Source organism: Fukomys damarensis, unplaced genomic scaffold (genome assembly GCF_012274545.1).
Source record: "Fukomys damarensis isolate Sample0158 unplaced genomic scaffold, DMR_v1.0_HiC HiC_scaffold_24, whole genome shotgun sequence".
Taxonomy (NCBI): domain Eukaryota; kingdom Metazoa; phylum Chordata; class Mammalia; order Rodentia; family Bathyergidae; genus Fukomys; species Fukomys damarensis.
This window is the reverse complement of record NW_022900936.1, coordinates 69,416,988-69,429,340: the sequence shown is the minus strand read 5'-3', so window position 1 is coordinate 69,429,340 and position 12,353 is coordinate 69,416,988. Positions and strand designations below refer to the sequence as shown.

General features: G+C 37.4%; 1 protein-coding gene across 9 annotated transcripts in view; it reads right to left on the bottom strand.

The window, feature by feature from the left end:
• Window positions 1–12,353, bottom strand: part of Scn11a (sodium voltage-gated channel alpha subunit 11) — a 143,214-nt gene that overhangs the window by 117,860 nt on the left and 13,001 nt on the right. For all 9 annotated transcript variants that reach the window (XR_004518772.1, XM_033768041.1, XM_033768040.1 and 6 more), the window contains exons 3-4: window positions 11,594–11,712; window positions 10,282–10,383 (exon numbers count right to left, since the gene is read on the bottom strand). Coding sequence is in view for 8 of the 9 variants with exons in the window: in XM_033768041.1 (XP_033623932.1) it covers window positions 10,282–10,383; window positions 11,594–11,712 (221 nt within the window). In the remaining variant the exon portion in view is untranslated. The remainder of the gene's footprint in view (window positions 1–10,281; window positions 10,384–11,593; window positions 11,713–12,353) is intronic.

The following is a 12,353-nucleotide window of genomic DNA, read 5'->3' as shown; positions in this document are numbered from 1 at the left end:
AACGAAGACTGCAGGTCTTGAAAGAAAACCATTCATTTGGCAATATTCTTTCTCATCTTTTAAAATTATTATCTTTGATTACTTGTTTGATTGGGTCCTCTTTTTTTCTTTTATTTTTTCCCTTATTTTAAAATTTTTACTCTACTTTACCTTTTACTCTTTTATTTCACTTTATCACTTCCCACCTTCCATTGCTTAAGTTTTCAAATTCTACTTTTTGCATGGTCCTACTCTCTGCAAACTCTCTCCTTACTAGTATAATCGATGAGCTTTATGAATCTCTATTTAACTATATTTTACTACAGTTGAACATTATTCTATTGTTATAGGAGGTAAAACTCTATTCTAATGAATAGATATTAGATATTTACACAGTTCAGTATCTGGTTTGTCTTAGTGTTAACAAAGTTCTCTATAGTATAACTATAGATCTCTTTTCTATGTTAAAGGAAGTATATTATTATTTCTTAGGGCTTGTAAACATCCAGTTTGTATTTGATACTATTGTTGCTGATTTTATTACTATAGACCAAGTAATGGAGTCATTGTCCATTGGTTTTCTCTGTTCGCCAATATCTGGATTGCATGAATATCAGAAACAATACTATGGTCTATTCCCAAAGAACTGGGTAATGGGCAAAATAAGCTGCAATGTCTCCTCCCAAATAAATGGAGGTGGTTAAATTCTGGAACAGAGGCAAAGGCCAATAGATAGCTATGCCCATAGAACTTTTCTAAAAAGTAGGCATTAACTAAGGAAGCCTCCATACTAGCAACAAAGCTACTCACTATAATGAAAGCTCAGCACAGAAAACAGACAAAAAAAAATTAGAAAGATGAGAAAACAAGGAACAAAATGCCTCCAAAAGGTCCTAACTCACCAAAGCTGATCTAGGGGAGAAAGCAGGATCAAAAGCAACATAGCCAAATCTGAACGGATAACAATGGAGGTTATAAAACAGATTAATAAGGTGGTTAGAGAACTCAAAGAAAACATAACTATGCCACCTGCCTCAGATAATAGTGCAATGAAACTAGAAATCAATGACAAAAGGAACCACAGAAATTGTACAAACACATGGAAATTAAACAACACACTCTTGAATAATCAATAGGTCACAAAAGAAATTAAGGAAGAAATATGACAGTGATTAGAATTAAATGATAATGCCAGTACAATATACCAGAACTTGTGGGACACAAAATAAGTCCCAAAAGGGAAGTTTATAGCTATGAATACCCACATCATAAAAACAGAGTGAGCCCAAATAATTAACCTAATGATGCACCTCAAGGACCAAAAAAAGAGGAAGAAACAACCCAAAGCTAGTACAAGGACAGAAATGATAAAGATCAGAGTAGAAATCAATGAAATTGAGACAAAAAAGTCAATGAACTGAAGAACCAATTCTTCAAAAGAATAAAAAAATAGACAAAGGGAGGGCAGGGGTATGGGGAAAAAATGAGAACCAAGATCTGTCATGTAAAGGTACAAGATCCCAATGATGGATGTAACTGTATTGTATACTTAAAAAATACCAATAAACTCAATAAGATTAAAAAATAGATGAACCCTTAGCCAATCTTACCCAAAAAAAGGAAAGAAAAGAAGTAAATCAATGTAATTAGAAATGAAAAGGTAAAATCACATTGGGTACTGCCAAAATCCAGATTATTAGCAACTACTTCACAAAAACTGTGCACCAATAAATTGGATAACTCAGAAGAAATGGTAAGTTTCCTAGTTGTATATGAATTACTGAAACTGAACAAAGAATATTTAAAATCCTGAATAATCCAAAAACAGGCAAGGAAATTGAATTTAAAAATCTATTAATTAAAGGGACTGGCGATTTAGCTCAGTGGTGCTGTACCTGCCTGGCAAGTGAAAGTTTCTGAGTACAATCCCTGGTACCAAAAAAAAAAAAAAATCTATCAATTAAGAAAAGCCCAGGACTTGATAGACTGCTGAATTCTGCAAAAACTTCAGGAAATATCTAACACCAATACTCTACAAACTCTTAGATGAAATTAAAAAGAAGAGAATACTCCTAAAGTTGTTCCTGAAAGCTAGTACTACTCTCATTACAAAGCCACACAGGATCCAAACAGAAAAGAAAACTACTGGTCAATCCTCTAATGAACACAGATGCAAAAACCATCAAGATACTGGCAAATGGGATGCAACAAATCATCAAAAATATCATAAATCATGACCAAGTTGGCTTTATCTCAGGCATGCAAGGATGGTTCAACACAGGCAAATCAGAAAGTGTAATCCATTATATAAATCGAAGTGAAGACAAAAATCATAAAATCATCTCAATCAATGTAGAAAAAGTCTTTGACACAATCCAACATCCATGCATGATGAAAATAGGTATAGAAGGACTTTACCTCAATCTGATAAAAGACATTCATGAAAAACCAATGGCCAATGTCATATTAAATGGGAAGAAGTCGAAAGCTTTCCCTCTAAAATCAGAAACAAGACAAGGAAGTCCACTATCACCACTCCCATTCAACACAGTCCTTGACACATTAGCCAGACAAATCAATAAAGAGAAAGAAATAAAAGGGATATGTTACAGTTTGTATCTAGATGCCTCCCTGCAGAGACTCATGTGCTCATAAGCAGGGCTCTTCAGAGCTGGCTGGATCTATGGGGTGTGCTACTGGGATTAAAGGTGTGAGGTACTAAATTAGTTCAATGATTGAAACTAGAATAGCTTTGAGTATGGTTGAATGAATTTACTGAAGAGCAAACCCCTACCCTGGGCATGGATGGTACCATCCAAAGGCTTATAGCCTGGATGGGAAAAAGGTAAAAGGCAGGTTTGCTGCTTGGCTGCTTGGCTGACTGCTATCTCCTGCCTGCTCTGCCATGGACTGTCTCTCCTCTGCCATGTCCCTCTGTCATCCTGTCCTGCCTTGGAGCCAACTGCCTGTGGACTAAACCTCTTCACACTGTGAGCTAAAATAAACCTTTACTCCTTTAACTTGGGACATCGAGTATCTTGTTCCAGCAACAAGAAAAAACTAGGACAAGAAGTGTATAGGACATCAAGAAGTCAAAGTATCATTATTTCCAAATGACACAATATTCTATTTATAAGACCCAAATTTTTCCACTAAAAAAACTCCAAGAATTAGTAAACAAATTCAGCAGTATAGCAAGATACAAAAATCAACACAAAAAAGTAATAGTGTTTCTAGACACTAATAATGAACTCACTGAAAGAAATTAGGACAATAATTCCATTCACAATAGAATCAAGAAAAATACTTAGTAAAAGACCTCTACAATGAAAATTACAGTACTCTAAAAAATAAGATTAAAGGGAAAATCAGAAAATGGAAAGAAATCCTCTGTTCCTGGATGGGCAGAACCAACATTGACAATGGTCATACTTCCAAAATTGATAAAAGAGATTTAATGCAATCTCAATCAAAATACCCACAGCATTCTTCACAGAATTAGAGAAAATTCTCCTAAAATTGATATGGAACCAGAAGAGATATAGAAGAGCAAAAGCAATCCTCAGTCATAGGAACAAAACAGCAGGCATCACAATCCTGGGTTTCAAATTATACTACAAAGTTACAATGTTAAAAAACAGCATAGTACTGGCACAAAAACAGACAAGTGGCTCTGTGGAACAGAGTGGAGGATGCAGTAACAAGCCCAGAAACATTCTGCCATCTTTTCTGTAACAAAGGGGCCAAAACATACACTAAGGAAAGGTGGGCTCTTTAATACATGGTGCTGAGGACACTGGTGCTCTCCATGCAGAAGACTGAATCTACACCTGTATCTCTCATCATGCATGAAACTAAAATCAAAATGGATCAAAGATCTACACGTTAGCACAGAAATCCTTACTCGGCTGGAAGATAAAATAAGTAAAACTCTTGAAGAATTCCATTTGATCTACCTAGTCCCCTTCTGGAATCTTCTTGAAGAGTCAAAGTCACCATATTACAGTGCAAAGGAAAAACGTGAGTTGTGTGTAGGTAAATGGATGCACCTCAGGACCATGATGTTAAATGAGATAAATCAGACACACAAGCTTAAATATTGTATGGTTTTTCTTATATGACAAACCCAAAATAAAAGATAATAAGAAGTAAGGAGGTCTTTTTCAAATGGGAAGGGGAACAAGAGAGAGAGAGAGAGAGAGAGAGACAGAGAGACAGAGAGAGACAGAGACAGAGACAGAGAGGGAAGGAGAGAGAGAGGGAGAGAGGAGAGAGAAGGGAGAGAAGGGAAAAGGAATGAAAATGAGAATTGAACAAAAAAAATGGAAGTAGAACTTTTACAAATGTGAAAGGGAACAAGAATTGGAGGAGACAGAGAGGGATGGGAAGGGAAAGATAAAAAAGAATTAATATGTGCTATGTACATATTCAAACTCTCCCATGATAAATGTAGCAATTATGTGTTACAAACACGTACTAATAAAAAAATTATTAAAAAGTGTTTATAGTGAATAAAAAATGGTTACTTCAGTACTCCACTCTTGCCAATAAATATATTATCCAGAAAAAAAACCACAAAATACTCACAAATCAACATAAAACCTCTAAGTATACAAATAGATCAAACAGACTTAACAGATATTTGTAGAACATTCCATCCAACAACTGCAAATTTATATTCTTTTCTATAACTCATAGAACTTTCTGCAAAATATACCATATTTTAAGTGAATAAGCGCTTAACAAATACAAAAATTGATGGGCCAAGGATTTAGCTCTGTGGTGCAGTGCCTGCCTCACAGGCACAAGGTCCTGAGTTCAATCCCTGGTACCAAAAAAAAAAAAAAAAAGCAAAAATTGAAATAATATTTTGTATTTTATCAGATGACAATGTAATGAAATTAGATATCAGTACACAAAACTACAGAAACTATATAAACACATAAAGGTTGAACAATTCACATCTGAACTATCAGTGGTTGTTTAAAAAATCAGGGGGAGGATTTTAGAATTTCTAGAATCAATTGAAAAGTAAACAACACACCAGTCTCTAGGATATAGCAAATGCAGTTCTTCAAGGAAGTTTATGAGTGTCTATATAAAAAAATCAGACTGATCTCAAGCAAGTTACCTAATGATGCATCTCAAGGTCTTAGCAAAACACAATCAAATCAAAGCCAAGCTCCGTAGAAGTAAAGAAATAATAAAATTAGAGCTGAATTAATAAAATAGAGACTTAGTTCTCCATCAAGATTCCAATAATTTTTTTTCAGGGAACTAAAAAGTTACCAAAATTCATATGGAAACACAAAAGACCCAGAATAGCCAAAATAATCCTAAGCATAAAGAACAAACCTAGAAGCATCATAATACCCTATTTGAAATTAGACTACAGGCCAGGGATTTAGGTCAGTGATGCTGCCGCCTGCCTCACAAGTAGTACAAGTTCCTGAGTTCAATCCCCGGTACCAAATTAGACTACAAAATGTCAGAGTAACCCACAAAAAAGGCATGGTACCAGCACACAAACAAGATGTGATCCAAATATGTAGTGAATGTATAAGTTTTCAAGATGTATTACAATAAAAGACATACTGACCTTAACCCTGCTCGAAATACTTGCCCTCACTTCAAACACATATCATATCCTAAAGTTCTTGCTACTTTCTGAAGCACTTATGAAAGCCCTCTTTCATGTTTTTATGAGATACGATTTGAAAAATATAGTGAATGCTGCTGCTTATCATCTAGTGGAAGGGTAGACTTGCAAAAACATTTCAATGTGTCCTCATCCACCTTATTCATTATATAATACACAATACAACTTTTGGATCTCCTTCAAAGTAAAAATAACCATGAGAGGTAATGTGTTTGAATTGATTCAGGATACCAAGGCAACTATAACAGCATAACTAAAGACACTCATGAAAGACAACTCCCAAAACTGCTTCAGAAAGTGTCAAGAATTACGGGATAAGTGTTCAAACTGAGGAGGAGTATTCTGAGGGAGATTAGTTGCAGTCTTTTATTGCAATAAATTTTTAAAATTTAAATATTTGTCTTATTTTTCAATCACATCTTATAGATCAATGGAATAGAATAGAGGATTCACACCCTTATAACAACTGCCATGTACATCTTGATGAAGGAGCCAAAAATATATATTGTATAAAAGACAGCCTCTTTAAAAATTGGCCCTGGGAAAACTGGATATCCTTATGTAGAAGACTGAAACTAGAACCCCATCTTTCACTCTATATAAAAATTGATCAAAGACCTAGGTATAAGACCTAAAATTTTGAAAGTAATAGAAGAAAATGTAAGGGAAAAACTTCAAGAGGTAGACAAAGACAATGACTTCTTGAATAGCTCAGGAAATAATAGCAAGTATGAATAAAATGGGATTACATCAAACTAAGAAGTCCCGCACAGCAAAGGAAACATCAAGAACAAAGAGACAGCCAGCCTATAGAATGGGAGAGAATCTTGGCCAGCTAGTCTTCCAAACAGAGAATTCATATTGATATATTTTTTTTTAAAACTCAAAGTAAATAACATTGTAACACTAAATACCCCAATAAATAAGTGGGAAAATGAGTTGAACAAATATTTCTCATAAAAAAGTACTAATGACCAATAAGTATATAAAAAGATGCTCAAAGCTTTAGCTATTTGTTATGGCTTGTGTTTAGACATCCATTCCCCCAAAGCTTCATGTGGTCATACATGGCATGGATCTAGAGTGTGTCATCCATTCCCCCAAAGCTTCATGTGGTCATACATGGCATGGATCTAGAGTGTGTGATGCTGGAATTGATTCATGGTGCAATGCTAAGATCAAGGGCACTCGGATAAAGGGTGTAAGTGCTACCTATCCGAAGTAGCCTGGATAAGATATAAGAGATACAGCTGTGGTTGCTTCTTGCTTGTTTTGCTACCTTGTGCCCACCATGAACTGTTTTTCCACTGGGATTCCTATCTTTCACCCTACCTTGGAGATCGTTTTAGCTATTATCTGCTTCCCAGTGCTGTTACTTTGCCTTAGTATATTTTGGTATTTATCTACCTCTTCAAACTACTAATTTTAATAGGATTGGATCCAGCTGCTTCTGTGTTAGGCAACTCTTTCTCATCCCTGGTGGCAGCTGGCAGTAGCTGGTCACTAGAACGCACAAGTGTGTGCCAGCTCGCTTTCTCTTTCCCCCATCCTGCTCATGCTTGGACCCTCTCAGGACAGAGGATCTGTGAGTGAGGGGATGGAGATGCCAGGGGCAGAGCCAGGTGATAGCCAGACAGAATCTGAAGGTGGCAGGGATGAAAGGGGTTTTGGTGAACTCCAAAGAGGAGATGGGAAGTTGAGGGAAGACAGAAGTTTTTGAGGAGAATTTCCAAAGTAAAGGGCTCTATAAGAAGGAGAGGAGCGTGAATGGAAAGTGTCTGTGGAGTCGGACCATGGTGTCTAGAAGTGGGGGGGGGGACAAGATGGCCAGTGAGAGAGGTAAAGGTGTGTGCCACAGGCAGGCGGTGTGCAGCAGGCACTTTGAGCTGCCGCTACAGAGTGCTACTGAATGCAGTGGGGCCATCCCCAGCATGCTATAATCTTGAAATAAAAGCTGTACTTAAAATACTGCAGCCTAAGTTTATGTCATAATATCTGACTTTCAATGGGAATTTTAAATCTGAAGACATCATTTTACAGTGAGCTATCATTAACATTTTTATATGATGCTGAATTATTCTCTGTGGAATTTATGTTTTATATATTTTTTTCTTTTCTAAGTGGGGAAAGAACTCAACATACAGGTAAGCAAATCATAAAGAACTCCAAATAGGCAGGATCAGAAAAGAATTCCCCACAATAGAGAATAGTCAAAATCCCAGAAATGCAACACAAGGACAGAATTTTATAAAGGCATTTATGACAAAACAAAGTGGCCATATTACACCAGGAGAAGCTGGAAGCTTTCCTTTTAAAATCAGGAAAAAGACAAGGATGTCCACTATTGCTTCTTTTCAATATAATACTCAAAACCATCAGCCATAGCAATCAGGCAAGAGAAAGAAATAAAAATGTTATGTACAGGAAGTTAAGAGATCAAAGTTTCACTATTTGCAATAGCATGATTCATTATATTGGAGACCAAAATATTCCACCAAAAGACTTCTTAGAATAAATAACCAAATTCAGCACTGTAGCAGGATAGAAAATCAATACACAAAAATCAATAATATATCTGTATGCCAATAATAAACACACTGAGAAAGAAATTAGGAAAACAATACCATTCACAAAAGCATAAAAAATTAAACACTTAGGAATTAACCTAACCAAGGAAGTGAAAGATCTCTACAATGAGAACTACAGAACTCTGGAGCTACGATAATAAAAATGAAATCACCACAGTACTGGCACAAAAACAGATATGAGAAACAATAGAACAGAATAGAGGATTCAGAAACAACTTCAGGCACATTCAGACATTTGATCTTTGACAAAGGGTCCAAAAACATGCTGGAGAAGGATGGCCTCTTTAACAAATGGTGTTGGGAAAACTGGTTATCCATATGCAAAAGATTGAATTTATACCCAAGTCTTTCACCATCCACTAAAATCAAATCAAAATGAATCAAAAGCTTAGATATTAAGACAGAAACACTTAATCTGTGGAAAGATAAAATAGGTAAAGACACACACATAGGCAAGAACTTTCTGAACAGAACCCCAACTGCATAAGAAACAACATCAAAAATCAACAAATAGGATTATATCAAATTTTAAAGCTTCTGAAAAACCATAGAAACAATCAGCAGAGTAAAGAGATAACCTACAGAATGGGAAAAAAAATTTTTGCCAGCTACTCCGTGGACAAAGGACTAATACCTAGAATACATATAAAGGACTCAAAAAATTAGACCCCCCCCAAAAAAAATAAATGACCCAATTAAAAAATGGGCAATTGAAATGAATAGACACCTCTCAGAAGATGAAATACAAATAGCAAATCAATACATGAAAAAATATTCAGTAACTCTGGCCTTTAGACAAATGCAAATTAAAACAACACTGAGATTCCATCTTTCTCCATAAAGAATAGTTATCAAGAAATCAAACAATTACAAGTGCTGGCAAGGCCAAGGGAAAAAGGAATCCTTCTAACATTGCTGGTGAGAACGTAAACTAGTACAACCACTATGGAAACCAGTATGGAGATTCCTCAAAAACCTAAAATTATAGGGCCAGGGATTTGGCTCAGTGGTTCCATTGCTTGCCTCACAAGCTCAAGGGCCTGAGTTCTATCCCTGGTACCAAAAAAAAAAAAAAGCCTAAAATTATAAATTCCATTCAACTCAGCTATACCCCTTCTAAGAATCTTCCCAAAAGAGTTAAAGACATCCTATTCCAGGGACATATGCAAACTCATATTTATAGCAGAATAACTCATAACAACTAAATCTTAGAGGTAACTCATATATTCACCAACAGATGAATGGATAAAGAAAATATTACATATAAAATTAATAAATATATAATAAATGTATATAATAATATATATAAGTAAAATGTTATATAGATAATGAATTGTATAAAGGATAAATTTGAGTCATCTGTAGGAAAATGAATGCACCTTGAGACCATAATTCTTAGTGAAATAAGTCAGACACAGAAGTTTAAATATTGCATGGTTTCTCTTATATGAGAAACTCAAAGTAGAATTTAAAAATCAAAATAAAAGATAAATGAGAGGAAATAGGCAAGTAGATCTTTTGGAAAGGAAGGAGATCTAGAGATGGAGGGAAGGGAGGGACAAGGATTAAGATATGATATTGCATGTAATAATTTCCCACAATGAATGTATTCATCATATATCATAGGCATGTGCTGATAAAAATAAATTACATAAGATTATAGTTTGGCAGGGCTGGGGATTTAGCTCAGTGGTTCCACCACCTGCCTTGCAACTAACTGCAAAGATCTGAGTTCGATCCCTGGTATCCCCCCCAAAAAATTTATAGTATGGTCATGTGGTTAAAGAACCCAAAAGATACTACTTTTTCTGACCTTATATATGTCTATTCAAAGTAAAAATATTTTAGGAAAAAAAAGTACATGGAAAAATAAAACCATGCCAGCATTTATGTTGAGAAATAAATTATTTCTCTCTCTCTCTCCCTCCTTTCACCCTCTCACTCCCCCCCTCCCCCTCTCCTCCACCCCCCTCTTCTCAAATGTAGCTACAATTCTTCTCTCTCAGACACATGTGTTCAAAGTCTCAGCAAGGCGAATGAAGGGGAAACACTTACTCAGCAACGTCAGGGCCCGTCCTCTTGCTCTCCTTAACGCCAGCCATGGTCATGAACAAGCAGTTGACTATGACGGTGCAGATGATGAACATGCTGAACAAGGTGACCACAGCATTAAGGTAGACACTCTGCAGGGCGGTGTGTGACACTGGCCAGTGTGGCTCAGGCCCTTACTACTGTGGGTCCCCCGGTTGTCTCTTCCAGAGGCGCGTCTACTCTCTGACTAAGAGCACTGACTGAGGACTACTCATGCCTGTCCCTTCCCCTGGAGAGAGGCTTCTGAGTGGATGGGAACCTCCTCACCTGGAGAGCCATGCGCCCCCTTTGTACATAGCTGGCTGACACAGATGGCAAAAGTCTGAACCTTTGCTTCGAAGTTGGACAACTCTGGTTCATCCAAGCTCCAGAGCTCCTCACAGATCATGCGTAGGTGGACTTTGTTAAGATCTCAGTCTCATTTAGCTTCCCTCTGTTCTCAGAGAGCATTACTCTAGTGAGTCACTTAACTCAGAGTCCCCACCCGAGCCCATTTCTAGGGAACCCAATCTAGCTAGTTATTCATTACCATTCTCTTAATATTTTATTATCCCTATCAATCCATGTCTTTTTTACCTCCTCCTGTCTAAAATGGCCTAGTGTTTCCTGCAACACCCTTCACACATTAGAAACGCTCAGTAATTCCCATCTTTACACTTTAAAAGTGAGTCAGCGAACTCCAAGTCATGCACATTTCTGAAGAGGAATGATGCTGGGCTAGAGAAGAGGTACAGATGCTACAAAACAGAGCTTGCATGCCCTCTCCAAAAAAGGTAGTAGTTCCATACGACACTGACTCTCTGCTGAGTAAGAATACAGGCCTCGCCTTAGCCAAAGTTCAGTTTTTAAGAGAAGCTAGAAATCCGAACCATTCAGGTTAGAAGATGTTTCCAACATGTTTTAGACACGTGGGTCCAACACAATACATTTAGCCACTCAAAGGATGCACAGGATTCCAGTTTACTGCCCTGTTTAGGTATCCACTTAGATACCTTCCTCCAAGAAGCCAGCTTCAATGTTTCCAAAGCAGGCAGGGCCTCCTGCTGCCACCTCCCTACTATGGAACCCGCCTGCCGATGAGTCATCTTCTGGAGAGGAGGACCCTAGAACAGGGGCCACACTGCCTTCACGCCCAGCACTCAGCACAGAGCCTGCCACACAGCAGCAGCACTCAGCCAGTATTTGTGGAAAAAACAAGAATTTTATTCCATTCAGTAAATATGGGAACCCCTGGGACTTGCACTTTTCACTTGATCTGCACTTAACAGAAGGATATGAATGGACCAAGATCCTAATGGCTAAACTTCTGATGGGATTGAAAGGTCCGAAGATGAACAAGGCACGCTTGGCGCTGAAGCGGTAGATTGTTCTCTTCTTGTTCAACACCATAAATGTCTGCGGAAAGGCAAGCACAACAGGAATCAAGGGCAATTGCAAAATAACAATTATCATGCTTTCGTTTAGAGAAGCACAGGTTCAGTCCTGGATTGGCTTATGCTGAGAACTGCAGCTCCTGGTTGTGGAATTGTCATTCTGAAGCCTAGAGACTTTCTGAGCAGCTACCCAGTGACTCTGGAGCCCAGAGGCTCCCACCACCACCACCTCCACCACCACCCCCATGACCTGTGTCTCATGATAAGTGTGGAACATGAGCTATTCATCTGCTGGGAAACTATGGAGAACTTGGGCCTGAAAATACAGAAAGGAGGGTATGGAGTAATAACTAGGACAAACAAAGCCCTTAGTATTGAACTTCATGCTATGTATTTGGCGAGGACTAGGAGAGAATTTAAAGAGGTGGAAACTGGGTTTGGATATTCACATTAGTTGATTATTATAAACTACTATTATTAATGATAAAGCATTATAGGGAGTCTTAAGATTTGAAGGGAGTAGGAGAGCCCACATAGCTGTGCTACAGCTCTCAGCAGTTCTGTGTAATGTAACCGATTTATATTCTAACCTTTAATATCTTCCAGAAAAAAAAAATCACCAAGGTTCTCTTACTTGCTCTCCCATCCTGCCCACCCCCCATA